Below are 22,044 nucleotides of genomic sequence, written 5' to 3' on the forward strand. Positions count from 1 at the left end.
CAGTGCAATCCCAATCAAATTTCTAATGGTACTTTTCAAGAAATGGAACAATTCTAAAATTTGTATGGAATTGCCAAAAAAAAATCAAAAACCCAAAGAGCTGAAAGACAACACATAGGTAATGGATACCTGAAAAGATGCTCAACATGACTAATCAGGGAAATGCAAATCAGAACCACAATCAGATAACATCTCACACCTGTTAGAATAGCCATTCTTCAAAGGAAATAACAAGCGTTGGTGAGGATACAAATGGAAGGGAACCTGTATGCTTTGCTGCAAGGAAGGTAAATTTGTGCAGCCACTACGGAAAGCAGGCTGCTGCTGCTGCTGCTGCTGCTGCTGCGTTGCTTCAGTCATGTCCAACTCTGTGTGACCCCATAAATAGCAGCCCAAAGGCTCCGCCATCCCTGGGATTCTCTAGGCAAGAACGCTGGAGTGGGTTGCCATTTCCTTCCCCAATGCATGAAAGCGAAAAGTCAAAGGGAACTTGCTCCTAGCGACCCCATGGACTGCAGCCCACCAGGCTCCTCTGTCCATGGGATTCTCCAGACAAGAGGTCTGGAGTGGGTTGCCATTGCCTCCTCCAATGGAAAACAGTATGAAGATCCTGCAAATTACAAACAGAACTACCACGTGAACCAGCAATTCCACTTCTGGGAATTTATCTTAAGAAAATGAAAACACTAACCTGAAAAGATATCTACAACCCCACATTCAAGGCAGTATTATTTACAACAGCCAACATATACAAGTAACCCATCACTGATAGATGAATGGATAAAGAAGATGTAATACATATATGCAAAGATGGGCACAATAAAGGACAGAAATGGCATAGACCTAACAGAAACAGAAGATATTAAGAAGACGTGGCAAGAATACACAGAAGAACAGTACAAAAAACATCTTCATGACACAGATAATCATGTTGGTGTGATCACTCACCTAGAGCCAGACATCCTGGAATGCAAAGTCAAATGGGCCTTAGGAAGCATCACTACAAACAAAGCTAGTGGAGGTGATGGAATTCCAGTTGAGCTCTTTCAAATCCTAAAAGATGATGCTGTGAAAGCGCTGCACTCAATATGCCAACAATTTTGGAAAACTCAGCAGTGGCCATAGGACTGGAAAAGGTCCGTTTTCATTCCAATCCCAGAGAAACGCAATGCCAAAGAATGCTCAAACTACCACACAATTGCACTCATCTCACACTCTGGTAAAGTAATGCTCAAAATTCTCCAAGTTAGGCTTCAGCAGTACGTGAACTGTGAACTTCCAGATGTTCAAGCTGGATTTAGAAAAGGCAGAGGAACCAGAGAGCAAACTGCCAACATCTGCTGGATCACTGAAAAAGTAAGAGAGTTCCAGAAAAACATCTACTTCTGCTTTATTGACTATGCCAAAGCCTTGGACTATGTGGATCCCAACAAGCTCTGGAAAATTCTGAAAGAGATGGGAATAGCAGACCATTTGACCTGCCTCTTGAGAAACCTATATGCAGGTCAGGAAGCAACAGTTAAAACTGGACATGGAACAGACCAGTTCCAAATTGGGAAAGGAGTATGTCAAGGCTGTATATTGTCATCCTTATTTAACTTATATGCAAAGAACATCATGAGAAACGCTGGGCTGGATGAAGCACAAACTGGAATCAAGAATGCCAGGAGAAATATCAATAACCTCAGAAATGCAGATGACACCACCCTTATGGCACAAAGCAAAGAAGAACTAAAGAGCCTCTTGACGAGAGTCAAAGAGGAGAGTGAAAAAGTTGGCTTAAAGCTCAACATTCAGAAAACGAAGATCATGGCATCTGGTCCCATCACTTCTTGGCAAATACATGGGGAAACAGTGGAAACAGTGACAGACTTTATTTTGGGGGGCTCCAGAATCACTGCAGATGGTGACTGCAGCCATGAAATAAAAAGACGCTTTTTCCTTGGAAGAAAAGTTATGACCAACCTAGACAGCATGTTAAAAAGTTGAAATATTACTTTGCCAGCAAAGTTATGTCTAGTCTAATCAAAGCTATGGTTTTCCAGTAGTCACGTATAGATGTGAGAGTTGGACTATAAAGAAAGCTGAGTGCCGAAGAATTGATGCTTTTGAACTGTGGTGTTGGAGAACACTCTTGAAGAGTCCCTTGGACTGCAAGGAGATCAAACCAGTCCATCCTAAAGGAAATCAGTCCTGAATATTCATTGGAAGGACTGATGCTGAAGTTGACACTCCAATACTTTGGCCACCTGATGCGAAGAGCTAACTCATTTGAAAAGACCCTGATGCTGGGAGGGATTGGGGGCAGGAGGAGAAGGGGACGACAGAGGATGAGATGGTTGGATGGCATCACTGACTCAATGGACATGAGTTTGAGTAAACTCCCAGAGTTGGTGATGGACAGGGAGGCCTGGCGTGCTGCAGTCCATGGGGTTTAAGGAGTTGGATTCGACTGAGCGACTGAACTGAACTGATACACATATATATATGTGCGCATATACACACAGCTTAGCTTTCAGAAATGCCCTGATACTAAAGCCTAATTATTGAGAAAAATGTCATACTGAAGATTCTGAACCTTACTCTGTAATAAAAATGAGTCAACTAAAATTCTTGCAGAAAGAAGTGACCTAACAAATGCAGTGTTTTAGGAAGATTTATTTAACATATAGGGCTTCACAAGTGGCGCTGGTGGTAACGAAGCTGCCTGTCAATGCAGGAGATTTAAGAGATGCAGGTTCGATCCTTGGGTTGGGAAGATCCCCCTTGAGGAGGGCATGGCAACCCACTCTAGTATTCTTGCCTGGAGAATCTCATGGACAAAAAAGGCCTGGTGGGCTACAGTCCATGGGGTCGGACAGAGTTGGACACAACTGAAGAGTCTTAGCAAGCACACACATTTACTATATAAGAGCTAGAGGTGTGAAAAGTAGGAGACGTAATTTAGGAGCTTATCAGCATAAACCAGGTATATGGTAACAAGGGCCTATATTAGTGACAGATAGGAAATAGAAATTAAAAGGAAAAAAAAACCCACAAGAAATATGTAGAACGACATATGCAAACGGCACTGTACAAATATTATTTTTTATTATTGTGAAAGAATCCATAAGCTGTGAAGCACATGAAAAAAATGAAATGCAGAGGTAAGGATGAGTAAGACAAAATCCTCAGGCAGTAACACTATTCTTTTCTGCTTGCCCTCCAGATCCAAAGCATTCATGGGGCTTACCCAAGTTCTAGTGAATGTGGAAGTGCTTTGGTTGTTAATCAAGATCTGTACAGACCAAGATGAATTCTGCAGATTTAATTAAGCTCCATGAGGAGGCATTATTCATATCAATTCTGATCTTGGTATGAAATAACAGATGTTTTGTTCTTTCTTTTCAACCTGAAAAATGAATTGTGTGTGGGAGAGAAAGAACGAAAGAGAGGTAACACATGTTGGACCCTAACAGATAAGTCTTTCTCCTTTATATAAAGTGACATGTTCTCCAGTAAAGTGTGCAGTCAAGCAGGTTCTGCTTTTGAAGAAAAAGGGTAACTAGTACATTGCTAATTACACCTTGGTTGTTTAATTAACAGTGCTCTGTTCTATAACTAAGTTAGCCCAAGGATAACAAACATAGCCTGAAAAATAAAGGTCAACCATTCTTTCTATTCTTCAGTTTCTATATTCTATTCCTACCCCACCAAATACCACAAACCTGTTCAACTTTTGCCTCCTCCTGAATTCATTAAAAACTTAAAAAAAATCAAGGACTAACATTAACCAAACTTCATTTGAGGAAATTAGGAAAATCTACATTTAATTCTTCCAGAATTTATCTGGAAAAAAAAAAAAAACCTTGGACAATTTACCTCAAATTCCTTCACCTTTTCCATTGTTATCAAGCGCCTTGATGTGTGACTGGAAAGCTTCTGCTCGCAGTTGCTGATGAGTTTCAAGCAGGGGTGCCAGGGTACCATCTCCTCAGTGTATCTGAAGAAAGAAGAGCTCACTGTTATGAACACTCACAGGTGCATCCTGCACAGGATCATCAAGGGGGTTGATCCAGTGTGGAATGGGCCCTCCTCCCCCTACAGGCTGCACCATTTTATTTCACATATGCTAACTGTCCACATAATCCATAAACCATCTGCATTTTTAACAAGCAGCAGTTTTTTTACCTATATAATGTGAGAGAATACAGATACGTTTTAAACCACAAAAATACAAAATGACAATTCAACCCTAAAGGATCCGGCAAGAGCACAAAAAGACAAATACAGACCACAACAACTCTCTGATATTCTTGACGGACTGATTCAGCTAGGGATTTTTATAAATTCCCCACGTATAAAGTCCACTACACTATATATTTTCACCTTTAAAATGAAATGTCCATGCTAAATTGTAATGACATCTTAAGACCTCTAACAACTTTGTTATGTAAAGATAATTGAGACAAACTACCGTTAGAACACTACAGAAAACATCAGTCCCCTGCCATGAAATAAAACCAGAGTCATGATAAAGAGTGGTGGTACCCGCTGCTGTGCAGCACGTGTATTGAACTCGGTGAATGAAGATGATGACACCGAGAAAGCACAGCAGTCCAGCTGCAGGAGTTCAGAACCTGACATCCGACAGGCTTTTGGCATTAATCTTGGTAGAAGAAGCAGGTAACAAATGTGGGGGAAGTAGTTATGGAGCAGAATTCAGAAAAACAGTAGAAGAGAGGGCTCCCTAGGTACGGGCACCTTTAAGAACACAGGGATTGCCAGTTTTTGTGTTTTTTTCTTCTTTGCAAATCTTCATACCTTTCTAGATACATAATTTCTGCAAACATTTCTTATATGGGAAATTTTAAAGCTCTGATCCAAGGTGGGGAAGGAGCTGATCAGCACTTCCTGTAAAGGATCACCATCTTGGTTAGCCCATTCTAATACATCAACACTGTCTCCCCCACCCCTCTAACTGATTTATCTAGGTCCCTGTGACCTTCAACAAGCTCTCCCTCACTACCTTGACCACTTGCTCAGAACCTTCACCACCCACTTACCAAACGACATTCATAATGCACCTCACTTCATTATCAGTGGAAGGAATTCTCTTGAAGTCATTCTCTGACTCCTTCCTCAGGGCTTTCCAACAAGTAATGACCATTTTGGACTTCATCTCACCCCACAATTCTCTAATGCCAACTACACAATAAGAAATGTGCTCTTATAACATCAGTTGATGTCAAATTTGTAGACTTCATATAAACCATTTATGATATGAAACAATACATTCTATATCATAGTTGACAGACTAAAATAATGATAACAGAAAGAAAATATAGTTCTGACCTTAGGTTTGCAAGCAGCAGGGTTTCTAGATGTCTGAAACTGTCAAATCTAGTAATGTATACTTTTTTTAAAGAAAAGAATCTTATTTTCCAGCAAAGTGATAAGGTATTATTGTTAAAATGCTACTTAAATGTATACAAATATAAATTCCTCATGCTTATATAATCTGTATAATTATAAAACCCAAGATAAATCTATAAATCAAAGGACAAAACCAATACAATTATTTATGACATGAATAATATTAAACTGGTAAAACTAAGCCATTGGCATTTGGCTTAACAGCAGAAAAACATATTTACATGTTCTATATTATTTTTTGACTTGATCTTTGAGTTTGAGCATGAAAGGACATCATTTAGGTTATCATTAACAAACTTGTTTTTAACTTACTGCTCTTGAATGAGCCAATCAATTTAATCATGTACTTCCAAAATATACTAAAAAAATTAAAAACAGCTTTTAAAATCATCTACTATATATTTATTACTATATTTCATACCAATGGATTGTTTGCAATCTGTTAAGTCGGAGCTATAAATCTGTACTATGCCCAGATTATGAGGGAATGGTATTTTAATTCTGTTTTTACTACCATCCCTCTATGATATAAGCAACTATTTAAAAATCTAAATAGTTAATAGTCAGCTAGAATAGATAAATCCACAGAGAAAGATAAGTGGTTGGCAGGGAAAACAGCAAGATAGATTGTTTGCATGAATGAGGTTTCTTTAGGGGGTGATAAAAATGTTGTGGAGTTAGACCTGGAGAATCCCATGGACAGAGGAGGCTGGTAGGCTGCAGTCCACGTGGTCGCAAGAAGTCAGACACGACTGAGCGACTTCACTTTCACGCACTGAAGAAGGAAATGGCAACCCACTCCAGTGTTCTTGCCTGGAGAATCCCAGGGATGGCGGAGCCTGGTGGGCTGCCGTCTATGGGGTCACGCTGAGTCGGACACAACTGAAGCGACTTAGCAGCATGGTTAAATAACCTTGTGGCTATGCTAAAAACTGTGGGGTTGCACACTTAAAAGCTGTGACTTTTCTGGACTTCCTTGGCAGTCCAGTGCTTAAGACTTTGTTTCCCAATGTTAGGGGTGTGGGTTCGATATCTGGTTGGGGGAACTCTGATTCCACATGCCTTGTGGCCAAAAAAATCAAAATATGAAACAGAAACAATATTACAACAAACTCAATCTTATTTAAAAATAAAATAAAATTGCGATTTTCATGGTATACAAATTAAATTTCAACTTTTTTTAGAAAAAAGGGGAAAAAACCCTGTATTTATACATAGCTTTTCCATCAGTCAGTTCTGACAGTCATTTATCTTCCTGTGAATCTTCACACCTCAGACTATTTCCAAATGTCATTAGAGGTGCACTTCCCATTTGAGACACAGTGCTGATTGGAGCACTTACTGAAAACAATTTAAAGAATCATTTTTTTTTCTGTTTCCCAGATGAAAAATGAAAAGTATGTTCTGTTCACTGCTCTGAGCCAGCACAAAATTCATTTTATCACAATTAAAATTTACCCCCAAATCCTACTTTGCAGTCCTTTATCAGACTTCTTCACTCTGTCATCATTTTTTCACAAGCTTAGCAGTTGGATTTCTATGAAAGGACATCTTTCACAAAGAAACACAGTTCCTAATCATTTCATATGGATATGTGGAACCTGGGCAAGAAGCTACAGTCACTCAACAGCTTAGGAACTCCTATAACATCAAACACAAAAGTTGAATGTATGCCCTGACCAAATGAATGTTATACAGATCTTCGGGGTCATTTACAAAGAGTTGAAACTGTGAATAAACTCACATATACCAAGAGCCAACAGTAACTTTATGTGGTTAAGTTTCTATGAGTAATAAGAGTAAACTACTAGAAAAGCACAGATGCTAGACTAATGCATTCTGCTGAGAAGGGTTGGGAAAGTGTCAGAGGTCGTGACAATTAAGCCTGGCCTTAGATTACCAGAATTTTACAGCTGAGGAAAGAAGAAAGAGTATATCAAGCCAAGGGGACAAAATAAAAAAGGTAACAGGATACAAAGAATACAGAGTGTCTTGATGCAGGCCCCACACCCAATATACTAAAGCAGGAAGAATCCGGTCTAGAGGAAGCAGAATTTGTTGAGCAGTAGTTTCTTCACAATTTAAACTGTTAAACAGTGAGAAAATCCTTTTTCAATCATCAGTTTTGATAATTCTTCACAAATAACTAAGCTTTGATGTTTTTATTATGCTTTACAACTTTCAAAATGTCCTGGGTTTAATGAATAATACCTTAACTTGATTATAATGTGCAATTCTTATTTTTAAACTTCAATCGTATTAACAGGATTTGGTTGAGTAAATGAATTCAACAGCAGGACTAAAAGTCAATATTACTATACCAAAAATACAAAAGTTGTCCAATTAAGCTGTGCCAAGGCACAGTTTTAAAATGAATTCTTTATTCCCAGGCTAATAAAAAGCTATATCCGCAATACAACATAACCAAACTAAGCAAGAGAGTTCCAGAAAAACATCTATTTCTGCTTTAATGACTATGCCAAAGCCTTTGACTGTGTGGATCACAATAAACTGTGGAAAATTCTGAAAGAGATGGGAATACCAGACCACCTGACCTGCCTCTTGAGAAACCTATATGCAGGTCAGGAAGCAAGTTAGAACGGGACATGGAACAACAGACTGGTTCCAAATAGAAAAAGGAGTACGCCAAGGTTGTATATTGTCACCCTGCTTATTTAACTTCTATGCAGAGTACATCATGAGAAACGCCGGGCTGGGAAAAGTATAAGCTGCAATCAAGATTGCCGGGAGAAATATCAATAACCTCAGATATGCAGATGACACCACCTTTATGACAGAAAGTGAAGAGGAACTAAAAAGCCTCTTAATGAAAGTGAAAGAGGAGAGTGAAAAAGTTGGCCTAAAGCTCAACATTCAGAAAATGAAGATCACGGCATCCGGTCCCATCACTTTATGGGAAATAAATGGGGAAACAATGGAAACAGTGTCAGACTTTATTTCTGGGGGCTCCAAAATCACTGCAGATGGTGACTGCAGCCATGAAATTAAAAGATGCTTACTCCTTGGAAGGAAAGTTACGACCAACCTAGATAGCATATTCAAAAGCAGAGACATTACTTTGCCAACTAAGGTCCGTCTAGTCAAGGCTATGGTTTTTCCAGTGGTCATGTATGGATGTGAGAGTGGGACTGTGAAGAAGGCTGAGCGCCAAAAAATTAATGCTTTTGAACTGTGGTGTTGGAGAAGGCTCTTGAGAGTCCCTTGGACTGCAAGGAGATCCAACCAGTCCATTCTGAAGGAGATCAACCCTGGGATTTCTTTGGAAGGAATGAGGCTAAAGCTGAAGCTCCAGTACTTTGGCCACCTCATGTGAAGAGTTGACTCATTGGAAAAGACTCTGATGCCGGGAGGGATTGGGGGCAGGAGGAGAAGGGGACGACAGAGGATGAGATGGCTGGATGGCATCACTGACTCGATGGACGTGAGTTTGACTGAACTCCGGGAGTTCGTGATAGACAGGGAGGCCTGGCGTGCTGCGATTCATGGGGTCACAAAGAGTTGGACACGACTGAGTGACTGAACTGAATTGAACTGAAACTAATTCTACATTGTTTAATTCAAAAGCAAGAACAATATTTCAAACTTTCGCAGATGACTTTAGTTTTAAGTTCATCTAATAGAAACAGTAAAGATTTTGGGTTATGTTTGCTGCAAAGGTGAAAACAGTTCATTCCCTAAAATAAATTCATGACAAATTAAGTTCATTAATAAGATTACTTTGGGTTAAGGGGAGGAGAAGACACACTGGAAGTCTAGTAATGAACATCAGAAGATCTGAAAATAACTCTCAGACAAGTAAGTCAGGGAAGTAAACGCCACAGAAGTCTTCCTATTTGTGTCCTAGCCTGGATGAAATTTGCCCTTTGATAAAACATCTAAAGCTAAAAAAATAAATAAGTAAATAAAAACCTGCCTCCTTTTTTACTTCTAAAAAATCCCTTTGGTTATAAGAACTTGGAAATTTCCTGTTGTCAAAAAACTATTAAAAGAGAAGTCACTGAAGAAACATCCTAGACATTTTTTTTAAGATCTTCAGAAATAGTAAAATAGTTGAAAGTGCCTCCAATTTGACTTTTCATAACAACAACAAAAGAATTATAGAACATACTCATAACCACATTTAATTTCAATTAGAATTAAATAATAAACTACAAAATAGTAGAAAGTAAAAAAAAAATGCCAGAAAATAAGAAACACGAAAACTAATGAGGATACTTCAAAAGGACAGAGCAGCTACCTCAAAGGGACTCTCCTATTTCAAATCTAGGACAATCTAACAAAATCATGACAGAATTAAATTATAACCCAATGAATAATATTGGAATCTCTGACTCCATACCAATATAAATCAACAAATTAATGGGAGGGAAGGGGAAACTAATCCTTACAGAAAGCCAGCTTACAAATGCAGAAGGAATGATGGAACAGCAAACTCATCATTATGGTGGTTGTCAACAATAAAACAAGACATTGATGTATCCTGGGTTTCCGTCCCCTGGAACATACTAACTGAAAAGAAAATGATAAATCACTTTATCAGAGTTCTGATATTTCTTTATCAGAAATGATAGTTTCTCCACTTGACAGAACATGACCAGATGATTAAGTTTAAGATCTCCAGGAGGGGCTGCTCTGTGTGCCCCATAATGCAATGCACTAAGAACACAGTATCATTTTTGTGGTATTCCTACCAAGAGCATTACCAAAGCCTGGTCATGGAAGAAACAACAGATGGACCTGGTTAAGGGTCAACCTTCAGAATATAAGCCATGTACTGTACAACTCTTAAGGACACAAAAGATAAGGAAAAGACTGAGGAAGTATTCCAGACTGGAGGAGAATGACATGATGGATCAGGGCAGTACATTTTCCTGGAGAGACTACAATCAGTAAAATCTGAAGGGGTCCAGGATCGGGCAGAAGCACTATCAATGGTGTTTCCAGACTTTGGGGCTTGACGGTGATTTGACAAGAATGCTCTTACTGAGAAATGCAATGAAATATGTAGGGGTGATGGGACATCATATCTGCAACTTCTTAAATGGTTCCGAAAAAGATTAATGACAGTGGGCATAAATGTAATGTGTGAGAAAACAAGGGTGGAGGAGGTGTATCTGAACAGCTGGAAAATTTGGATGAGGGGAGAAATTAGAGCTTTTTGTACTGTATTTGAAACTTTTCTGTAAATTTTAGATTTATTTCAAAATAAGTTTTTAAAAAATTCAGTCCTGAAACTTGAATTAAAACAAAGACACAAGGAAGCTTACTGCTGGAATTTAGCTTGTCTAAGACAGAAACCACTTTTGCATAGAAATAAGCAAATACGCTACTTTCTGAAAATATTAATAAAGCCTCATCTATCACTTCATATACCAGGTAACTGAGATCTTGGCAGGATGCTGAATTAAGTAAACACAGCACAAGGAATAATGAAACCAATGAACTAGTCAGCTTTAAACTTTAGACAAGTCATTCTGTTCCTTAGAATTAACTCCTCACACTTCTAAAATTAAGAAACGATTAATTTAACAGAACATAAGCCCAGTGTTAAGGGGTTCAGATACAAATGTGCACAGTTTTATTAGCCAATAAACAAAATGCAAGACTAAAGTTAGTGCATGGTAGCTCCCAATGTGACATTTATTAAAAAAACAAAAAAGCATAGCTTCCAACTGCTGGAAGACCATCCACCATTACAAAAACAGAAACAAGATAAAACTGTTCTAAAATGCTCTTTGTTTAACTATATACAGTAAATATAGAAATTAAAATAATTTTTAAGAAAGATTTCTATAGCAGATTGAATAGCCAAATTTTGAGCTTGATACTGATTTTCAACTCTAAAGAGTCTCTTTTGTTCAACACATCATGTCTTTCATTGTTGATGTATATAGCTCTGTTTAAAATTAATAATTACTGAATAATAAAACTTAAACCACTAATGTTGAACAGAATCAGGGCTTTAAACATATGCATAGCTCTTCTTTTGGTCTTAGTTTTTTAAGACAATCACAAGAGCAACATATATTAAAGCTAAGAGTAAACAGATGAATCACTCAGCCAAGTTGTTAAAAATTACCTAGGTTTGTGGCCTGGCAAAAGAGCTGATGAACAGCTGACACATAGAACCTGAACTAACAGTGATAAACAACAGGGCAAACTTTTGCACTTACAGGTCAGACAGTAAATATTTTAGCCTTATGGACCACGTGTGCTTCTGACACATATTCTTTTTCGTTGCCTTTTTCCTTTCTAACAGCCCTTTAAAAAGATAAAAACCAGTCTTAACTGCTTTACCAAAGGAAAAAAAAGGCTAAAGACTGTATCAGGCTCACAGGTTGTAATTTGCCAACCCCTGATGTAAAATAAAAAGTTTAAAGCGATTCAATCAATAAGAGAAAGGGGCCTGTTTTATACAACGTGTTGGTAAATAAAGGCTATTGTACACATGTACACATTAAACACGAAGATACTCACTCTGAATATGATTAGAGACAGAAAAAAAGCATGTTAGATACACAAACACCATAATAAAAATGAAATTAAAAGTAAAATTATTATTATTACATACTCTGGTGTGTATACTGGTAACCAATAGACGAGTCTTCCACCTAATACGAGGGTCTCTGCTGAGAAGTTTAACAGGTCAAAAAACATATCACTCAGATGATAACTCAAGGAAACAGGAACGTGGCTTTCTGGACTAGACAAAACAAAATTTCAGAATCAGTGAAAAACTTAAAAACCAGTGAAAAACTAACAAACACTATTAAACTCAGTTAATTAAAAAGAACCAATATGCTTCTTCCCAAGGCAGTACTGTATCATATTTAATATTCACTTACCATTTTTCTATTCCCTTTGGTATTTCCTTCTGTGAACCTGTTCTTCTTGTAGATTCTCTAATACCATATGGAGCTAGAGAGAAAGCACACAGAGCAAAGTCACCCCATCACCACTGCCAAGCAGATGGACACCACGTGCCTCCAGATGTGACATCCTGAGGACACAGCACCTGTGCAATACTCCAGCCGAGAACGCCAACGAGAGGGACATTCTCGTTAACACTGGGAGGGCAGGCAGGCAGGTGACTGTCTTCTTCAAAATGTCAATGTCATGAAAGACAGAGGAACGTTGTGGAAATGCTACAAATTACAGGAGGCCCTAAAGATATGATTACTCAAAGCAATGCCTGACATTAGACTGGATACTGTACTTCAGGGGAAAACATGCTACAAAGGAGTACTACTGGGTCAACTGACAAAACTGGGTGAGAAACTACAGATTAAAAGTACTGCACTGACTCACTGAAACTGGTTAACTGTACTCTGGCTATCTAGGGCTTCCCAGGCTCAGCAGTAAAGTCTGCCTGCCAATGCAGGAGCACAGGTTTGATCTGTGGGTTGAGAAGGTCCTCTAGAGGAGGAAATGGCAACCTGCGCCAGTTATTCTCGCTAGGGTAATCCCATGGACAGAGAAGCATGGCGGGCTGCAGCCCATGGCATTGCAAAGGGTTGGACAGGACTGAGCATGCACGCTCTCTGGCTATCTGAGAGCCTATCCCTATTCTTAAAAAATACACACTGGAGTGTAGGAAGGTAAAGGGCCACGATGGACACAACTTACCCTCAACTGATCAGGAACAAAATTACATATTTTTACAAATACATATAGAGTGAGAGCAAGTAATACAGCAGGTTATAAATAAAAAGCCACCCAATTCCCATGAGTATATTCATAGACATTGTAAAGTGAAACTTTACAACGTATCCAACTCTTTGAGTCCTCATAGACTGTAGTCCATGGAATTCTCCAGGCCAGAATACTGGAGGGGGTAGCCTTTCCCTTGTCCAGGGGATCTTCCCAACCCAGGGATCAAACCCAGGTCTCCTGCATTGTGGGCGGATTCTTTACCAGCTGAGCCATAAGGGAAGCCCAAGAATACTGGACTGAGTAGCCTGTCCCTTCTCCAGGGGATCTTCCCAACCCAGAAATCAAACCAGGGTCTCCTGCATTGCAGGTGATTCTTTACCACCTGAATTATCACTGTAAGGCCTTAATAATTTTCCTTTTGTTATATTTGAAACCACCTAAGTTACGAAATGGAGAAGGAAATGGCAACCCACTCCAGTGTTCTTGCCTGGAGAATCCCAGGGACCACGGAGCCCGACGGGCTGCTGTCTGTGGGGTCGCACAGAGTCGGACACGACTGAAGCGACTTAGCAGCAGCAGCAAGTTACCAAAGAACTGAAGAGGTCTGAGATGGAAGGGCTGAGATACAGCTTGCCACTATGTACAGATTTACAGTCAAAGACTACAGAAAAGGCAGATCTATTCTTAGACAGGATGCCTGAAAAGCCCAAGAACTCAGGAGGCAAGAGAAAACAAGTTCCTATGCACACTCCTGAAGCTCAGTGGGTTCCCAATCCCAGTGGTTCACAGAACTCCAAATTTCTTATAACTCTAGGAAGAAGATGCCAGTTATAATGGGCATAAAAACAACAACAACAAACACAAAAAGTTAGACACAGAAAATCTGAGATACCTAAAACTTTCTTCTTCAAAATCTGATCCCATAATTGCAAATGACATTTTGGCTCTAGTTGGTATGCTAATAACCAACTACAGGTAAACATAAAACAAATATAAAAACAAATTTATGTCTTGAAAATAAGCTGAAGAGAAAAAAGGGGTGACAAGTTAATATACATAGTTTAGAAAAACAAAACCATGTAGTGAAATTGGTGTCCTGCCCTACATGCATAATTTCTTCCTTCTCACAATGTGAAGAAGTCAGGAGTGGGGGTAATGCTAGTACAAGGTGGCTCTTTTTTGTTGTACTGATACATTTTGTACATTAAATGTAAATGACCTTAGGAACCCAATCCTACTCCTGCTGCTGCTGCTAAGTCGCTTCAGTCGCAACCATCTCCGTGTGACCCCATAGACGGCAGTCCACCAGGCTCCTCCATCCATGGGGTTTTCCAGGCAAGGGTACTGGAGTGGGGTGCCATTGCCTTCTCCAATCCCACTCCTGCTTTTGTATAAAAACATACTTACGATCAGTGATGATTGCATCAAAATATGTGCCCTTCCTCCAGGAAGGTTTAGATGCATCTGAAACCAGGACATCAAGGTAATACTTCTCTAAACCATACTGACGAAGATTTGCCCTAATGTTTTCATCCGGTCCTCTCCATTTCTGGTTTTTCCTACTAGCCTTTCCTAAAGGCAAAGAAAAAGGAAGACAGAACTAACAAACAACATTCTTAACTCTTTGTCATTTAGCTAAAAGCAATGTTTAGCTCACCCAAACCTACATTAACTCAAATAGAACCTGCTTTTGTTTATACAATTTTAACTGCATTTACACAAATGAACAATTATTTTTATTTTAACTTGCAATGAAGAAATACTGATGAATGAGATAAACGGAGCAGAAATGAAGAGAGCTAACCTTGGAAATGCAGGAGCAGTGACCATGGAGAGAGAAAGTAAAAGGGAGACACGAGATATGAAAAGTTAAAGTGGCGGCTCAAGGGAAGTTCAGAAGTTTCAGTTTAGGAGACATGAGTAGATGATGACATTGTCAGTTAAGATCTGAGAAACCAAGAAGAAAAACAAGCCTAGGAAAAAAGATGAAATTCATCTGTGATACATCAATCTCGATATACCTTGAGGTACCTATGGAAGATTCAGAAAGAGATATTCAGCAGGGAGTTAGAGGCCAGAATATATATACACACTGGGAGATATCAGTAAATAAACTTAAGCTAAATGTGTAAGAATGAATGATATTTTTTACTAATGTAAGTGGCAATTATTTGTTTGTTCTCTAACTTCTCTATTTTCATAAACTCCTCTGCATTACGATCTACTTCACAATAAAAACGAAACCTAAAAATTAAAAGATGAATGACATGACTCTGCACAGTATGTAATGTGATAGTTGGGGCTAACAAAGATGCCTGGAAAAAAGCAACATGTAAAGAGACACTGAAGATAACCACAGGGCCTTCAGGAAACTGAGAAAGAAACAGACAAAGAAATCAAAGTACCACCAGATGAAGTCACTGTCTAGGAAACCAGAGCAGGCATTATGAAGGTCTACACTGCCAAATACTGTAGACCTGGGGCCTGAGTATCCAGTAGGCATGGAAGCTGGAAACAAACAGGCAGAAGACAGTTAAGAGATGAAAAAGAGGAAAGAGCAAGTAAACACTAGTCTTTTTAAGAAGCACTTTGGCAAACAGAAGAGGAGAATAAAGTAGTAGCTAGGAGGGCCTCTACAGGGTTGATAGAAAAAGTTTTGCATTTTTAAAATAGAGGAAATTTGGAAGTATTTGAGAGTACAGTAAGAGATGAGAAGCACAGGAAACAGAGGGCAAATCTAACAGCACGTTGGATAAGCTCTGAGGAAATTCTACCTCAATCAGAATTCTACCCAAGCAGACTGAGAGGTTAGCACGTAACTTTTACACATAACTCTAATAAAAATTAAAATGAAGCACATAGGACAATATCCTTAAAGCAAACAGACTGTTTCTACTAAAACCAAACAGGAATAATTCTTCTTAGCACTCTGTCTATGCTAAAATACTGCAAACAAAGACTATCTTTTTCTAGTTAGCCCATTTAGGTGAACTTTATAAAATGTTATTCATTCTCCTTATAGTACTAAAGTACTAAAGTACTATTCCTTACAGTCAAAGTAGAAAAAAAGGCAGTTCATCAAATATAATATATCAAATTACTTCAAGAAAAGAAAGTCTAATAAATTTTCACCTATACAGTAACTTACACTGGGTGAGAAAAATAAAAAGCATATTTTACAGGCTGATTCTAGCTACAACGATAAAACAATACCATAAATACAATTTCAAAATCAAAGAAACTTTACATTTTTAACACTATTCAGCTATAAAAAAATACTTTTAGATTGATTCAGTTTCATGCAATCACACTTCATTAGCGTAGCTTCCGGATTTTTAAAGTGTTTTCCAAAACTGCCTCAAAAGTAACCCGATGCTTATTTCAAGTTACTCTCAGTCTAATGCAGAATCTTTAAAGTTACTGTCACCGTAACTGCTTTGAAGATGTTTTGGTTAATTATGAAATCAAAAACATATATGGTACTCAAGGACTACAGTAATTAATCAAGTATACACATAACAAATGACTGCTAAACAAAAGAACGGTGATAATTTTTAAGCAGAAACTATGTTTTACTAAGGAGAATACACTAATCACAAAAGGCTTAGTTAGTCCCTCTCCTACTTCTTTCCCAGCCATAAAGTTTTACAGCTTTACTGATTGTCTACTTTTTAAAAATCTAAGACCAAAAACAGCTCTGAGAGAAGGGCTTTTGGTTATTCATCTTTGGTTCCCCTGGGAGGTCATTTTGCTCACTGGATAACTTCATGAAAAGCAGATACCCAATGAAAAGTCTTATTGTTGTAAAAATAACTAAAACTGTATTATATCACAACTCTATATTTTAATATTAAAAACAGATGTATAACGCCATACATAACTATTTAAGTATTTTAAAGGCACATTTGGTACAAGAGCAAAGACTCATTTGCTCATTTGTTATAGAGGAAAGACTATAACACTGTCTAGAACCACTACTCACCCAAGCCATGAACAGTATTGTAGTCTATATCTGTCCCATATACGTATGCACCAAAATGAGCAGAAGCTATCAGAAGGCCACCTGAAAAAAATCACACAATTGTGATTTGTTAACCAGAAAGTCCCAGACTCTTATTTCTTCCTCTATTTAATCTGATCCAGATTCTTACAGACTACCTGTAGGCAGAGTACCCTGGAATGACCTTGGTTCTGGCCATACTTAAGAGGCTTCAGGATGAAAAAGCAAACTCCTAACCTGTGCTCATCAACCTGGTTAGAAAGCAAGGAATTAATATATGTCCTGGCATTACTACTTAAAAATTCCCAGCACTATTTTGGGAAAATTATCCATTTTTTTGGTGAAAATAAGATGTTTAGACATTTTCCTTTTATTTTTGAGAAGTCTATATAAAAGCATCTTGTTCCCTTCTTACAAATAAACATATAAGGCTGCTACACAAACAGCTGGCAATAAGTAAGTTCTGATAATTGAACTTAATTCTCACTGAAGTCAGAGTTTCAGATAACTTAAAGAGAACATAATTAATATATGAGATTAATTCTTATAAAAATTAAAATATGAAGACAAGTAACAGTTACTCCTATAATCAGTGAGGTAATTCTTTCATTTTCAACTGTAAATTTCTATGGTAGGACAGTTATGTCTGAATAAAGCTATTATTGAAAATAAAAAAAAAACTGTAAATACAAATTCCTGAATAACTATTATCAGACATAAACAAAATAGTTAATACAACAAATCTTTTTACCTAGTGTTATAAACAAAGAAAACACAAATGTCCTAATACAATCTGAGGGGACTAAGTAACTTGGTAGGTATGACCAGTTTAATATGGAAAAGAATCCTAATAGAAATCAAAAATTAATGAAAACCTTAATGAAAAATGAAATATTTTAAAACTGTTTAAGAACAAAAATTCACAAAGTTAATAGCTGTTCTTTTCAGGGAACTTCACTTTTTAAATTACCCGAACTAAAAATGTTCTTAATGATTGGGTAAATCCTCATAGCTTTACTGCAGAAAGATCTGCCAGTCAATATGAAATGAGAAATATACAGAAACATACACTTAGACGATGCACAAACTTGGATATGGGGATATAACTAGGGCTCTTTCCATTCTATCCTTCTGAAATGTAATCTCTAAAATTAAGATGGGTAGTACCTCCAGAGGGCCAAAAATCTATAAATCTTGTTTTGAGATTTATAGATAGATATAGGTCTATAAATCTACAAATCGTGTTCCTTCCATAGTCATTTAAAACATAGTTTGGTAACATGTACTTAAAAATACTTTGCTCAATGAAAAATAACTGACTAGTTCCTAGCGGAGCCATGAGTCAGAGAGATGGAAGACTAACAGCATAGCAGAAATCAAAACCTAGGTTCCCCCATGCGAACTACAAAAAGGATTTGTTTGAGGAGGTAAAGACAGACCTCCTAGTTTTTAGCCTATAAATGGAACAGTCAAAATTTAGGAAAGATACTGTATGTAATGACTTGAAATACTCATTAAAAAAAAAAAAATCACTTCATCCAAATTATGAGGCATTACTACAATTCTGCCAATTAAGGCAGATACTCACCTAGAAGAACTAGTTGTCAAGGGGAACAGAAAAGTTTTCCTGTGCTTCCTTAAACAGAACCTTATCCATTTGGTTAGAATGAGCTTTGAGAAGACCCAATTTAGAGTACACTGCTGAAAGGAGATGAATAATCTGTTAGACTACATCTGTTAGTGAACTCTGTATTCTTTCCAGGTTTTCAAGTTTTAAATAAAATCACTATAAATTAGCTTCTCTGGTCACTGGGTAATCATTGTTAATTACCTCATTTTATTTCAATTAAATTGAAGCATTTTTGCATTTAGTTATGTATCTCAGGTGGAGTTTTCTTGGAAGCTTTTTGGTGGAACAAGGGGTAATAAAAAAGAAGGGGTGAAGAGTTGAGGGGGCAAATAATGCAATTCACCCAATTTCTCATTATGCTATCAAGTGTAAAAATACCACAGTGTGATCTACACTAGTAAACCAGTGTTTTGATTTCTTATTACTTAAACAGTAACCAGTTTAAGGTTCGGGCAATATCTTTGCAGGCAAACGGACACAACAACTGAACTTTATAATGAGAAACTAATTTATGATTTTCATCTGTACAGATTTAAGCAGAAAGCTATACAAAATGTGAAAATCAGAACTGGGCTTTAGTTTTGCTGAAAGAAAAGGAGGAAAAATTGTGATACTACTTTACCTATGTTACCCTAAAAGAAGAAAACAAAATACACAGAACTCTAATAAACCGGCAGCTTATGCAAAAGGATACTGCCAGTAAACAGAAATTCTACCAAACTATGGGACTCGGGAAAATGGGACTACAGAGTGGTGAATAAAACGGGAAGCAGAAAATTATTAGAAAGACCTACAGAGATCCATTATCTCTCTCCTAACTTCCTCTCCTCCTCTTCGTAGTCTCTTTTCAGAGCTAGGACAGTGGGTATCTCAACACCTTGCTCTCACATCTATCATTCTGCAAAGATAAAATTTAAAAGTTTTACTCTTTTCCTTACACCTATGGGCCATCTGAAGGTAGAAGAAGCCAAGGAATACACAACCAGTCTCCTGGGTATATTCTCCACTAAAGGAGAAAGAAGAAAGGGAAAAGGAATCTGAGCTATGGCTGCAGAGCTACATCACTGCATCTGCACACACTGGCAGACACTTATGCCAATTATTTTCACTGTAAACAAAGAAACCGAAGTTTACAATTTTAACCCTCAATTACATTTCTTGCTGCCATAATTTGCAAATAGTTGCAAATTATGAATATCTTGGAAATCAGCCAAAGAAGGAACTAGAAAATGAATTCATGGTCAAATTGTTCATTGTAACAATTCAGTATTGGCTATATCTAACATCTTTCACCAAAAAGGATCTCAGTGCTTAACAAAATAATTAAAAAATGATAAACAGTACAGTTCACTGTCTACCATGCATAACACAACTTCCTAATAAGTTCATATACATATATTACCTCATTTACCCTCACAATATATTACGTATTACAATCATACAAATGATGAAATTGAGGCCCAAACAAGTTAAGAATTTTGCTCAAAGTCACATAGTAACCGGTAAGAGTAAGGATTTAAAACTCACTCTCTTTGCTGTTACAGTGGTCTATAATCAGACAACCTCCTCTAGGATCAGCAGCAACTGAAGTAAATATTTATTAGGCTACTACGTAGATACACAAAAGTAAAAGTTTGTTATTAAACAAATTAGATTAAGTAAGACTACACACTCAGTTAAGAGTTGTGTACCATTCACAAGTCTTATATCACATCACAGGTCTGCCTGTGACATTATAGGTATTCAACCGATGCATCCTCATCACTCCTTTAGTGATGTTCATATTAGAATAGCAGTACTTTCTAATTACTGAGAGCTGATCCAGGATACATATCTTCTCCCTTGGAAAAATGGAGATGCAAAAACTTAAAAAAAAAAAAAAAAACCCTTACTACAATGAGAATCAATGTATTTGCTAAAACAGAAATGAAAAGTGTGCTTCTGCAGCTTATAATGTCATTCTAGACAAGACAGTAGACTGTCTAAAAGAAAACGGTATTTAGGTAGGAAAAGATTACATCTCTCCTTTCAACTTCCCAGAAGTTCTCTAACCTACTCTATAACCTTGAGAATATCACAAGTCATAAGTAGTCTGTGGGTAAAGCATTTAGAAAACTAATAAATATCAATTTTATACCTTTAAAACAGAAAAGGAATTGCAGACACTTAAATTTATAAACAAACAAAAACTAAACAGAAAAAAAGACAAAAATAACCAATAGTGTGTGAAAAACTATGACCATGGAGGAAAGCACAGGGCTGCTTATTTCTCCAATCCTTCAGAAGGTACTACCCATCAAAGAGAGAAAAGGCCCAGGAAAGAGGACAAACTGCTTAAAAACTGTTGCCTGTTCACAATTACTGGCCATTATCAATTTTAAAGATGGAGCCAGTGGTGAAAAATCTACCTGCCAATGCAGGAGACGTGAGTTTGACCCCTGGGTGGGGAAGATTCCCTGGAGAAGGAAATCGCAACCCACTCCAGTATTCTTGCCTGGAAAATTCCATGGACAGAGGAGCCTGGTGGGCTACAGTCCATGGGGTTGCAAAGAGGAGGACCAACTGAGCACCAGTTTTAAAACAAAAGCACTAAAAGCCGAAGTCTTAAAGCTATGCTTAAACAACAAGCACAAATTATGAAATGTATTTTAGCAACGTCTTTGCAAAGATCTTCGTCCTGCAATTTTTCATTAACCGTCCTGCAATTTTTCATTAACTGTCCTGCAGAGTGCAATTAATTCTCCATTAATTGTCCTTATGTTGTTATCGTTCGGTCACCAAATAGTATCTGACTCCTCGAGACCCCACAGACTGCAGCACACCAGGCTTCCCTGTTCCCTGTCCCTCACCATTTCCCGGAGTTTGCCCAAGTTCATGTCCATTGAATCGGTGATGTCATCCAACCATCTTATTCTCTGTAACTGTCCTATACAAACACTCAAATGACCAAGATATGCCCCTCACTCTAAAGAGCTGCCCTAAAGTACATTAGGGGCAGATCTCTCGCCCCTTACCACACTAAAGGTAGTCAACATCTTGACTGCTATGGAAGTTAGCGTTTCATAACATGCCCAGCCTCATCCATGTCAAAGGAAGAAAATTTTACCCATACTAGTAACTATTTTTAAACTTTATGATCTTGCCTATGTGTGTATGTGCGTGCATATCAAACACATACATGTATGTATCTCAAAAAAAAAATCACTCCCCAGAAAAAGGTTTTAGAAATCCAAGAACAAGATAATTAATAGAGGGTTAGCATTTGGAAAAAGACAAATTAGATTTATTCCTCACAGCAAACAAGAAAATAAACTCCAAATACACC

General features: G+C 37.7%; 1 protein-coding gene across 2 annotated transcripts in view; it reads right to left on the minus strand.

Annotated features, from left to right (window-relative positions):
• Nucleotides 1–22,044, minus strand: part of TRMT11 (tRNA methyltransferase 11 homolog) — a 60,559-nt gene that overhangs the window by 16,680 nt on the left and 21,835 nt on the right. For both annotated transcript variants that reach the window (XM_068985159.1, XM_068985160.1), the window contains 5 exons: nt 17,072–17,152; nt 14,497–14,661; nt 12,282–12,354; nt 12,008–12,139; nt 3,862–3,982 (listed from right to left, as the gene is read on the minus strand). In XM_068985159.1, coding sequence (XP_068841260.1) covers nt 3,862–3,982; nt 12,008–12,139; nt 12,282–12,354; nt 14,497–14,661; nt 17,072–17,152 — 572 coding nt within the window. The remainder of the gene's footprint in view (nt 1–3,861; nt 3,983–12,007; nt 12,140–12,281; nt 12,355–14,496; nt 14,662–17,071; nt 17,153–22,044) is intronic.

This window comes from Capricornis sumatraensis, chromosome 13 (genome assembly GCF_032405125.1).
Source record: "Capricornis sumatraensis isolate serow.1 chromosome 13, serow.2, whole genome shotgun sequence".
Lineage (NCBI taxonomy): Eukaryota > Metazoa > Chordata > Mammalia > Artiodactyla > Bovidae > Capricornis > Capricornis sumatraensis.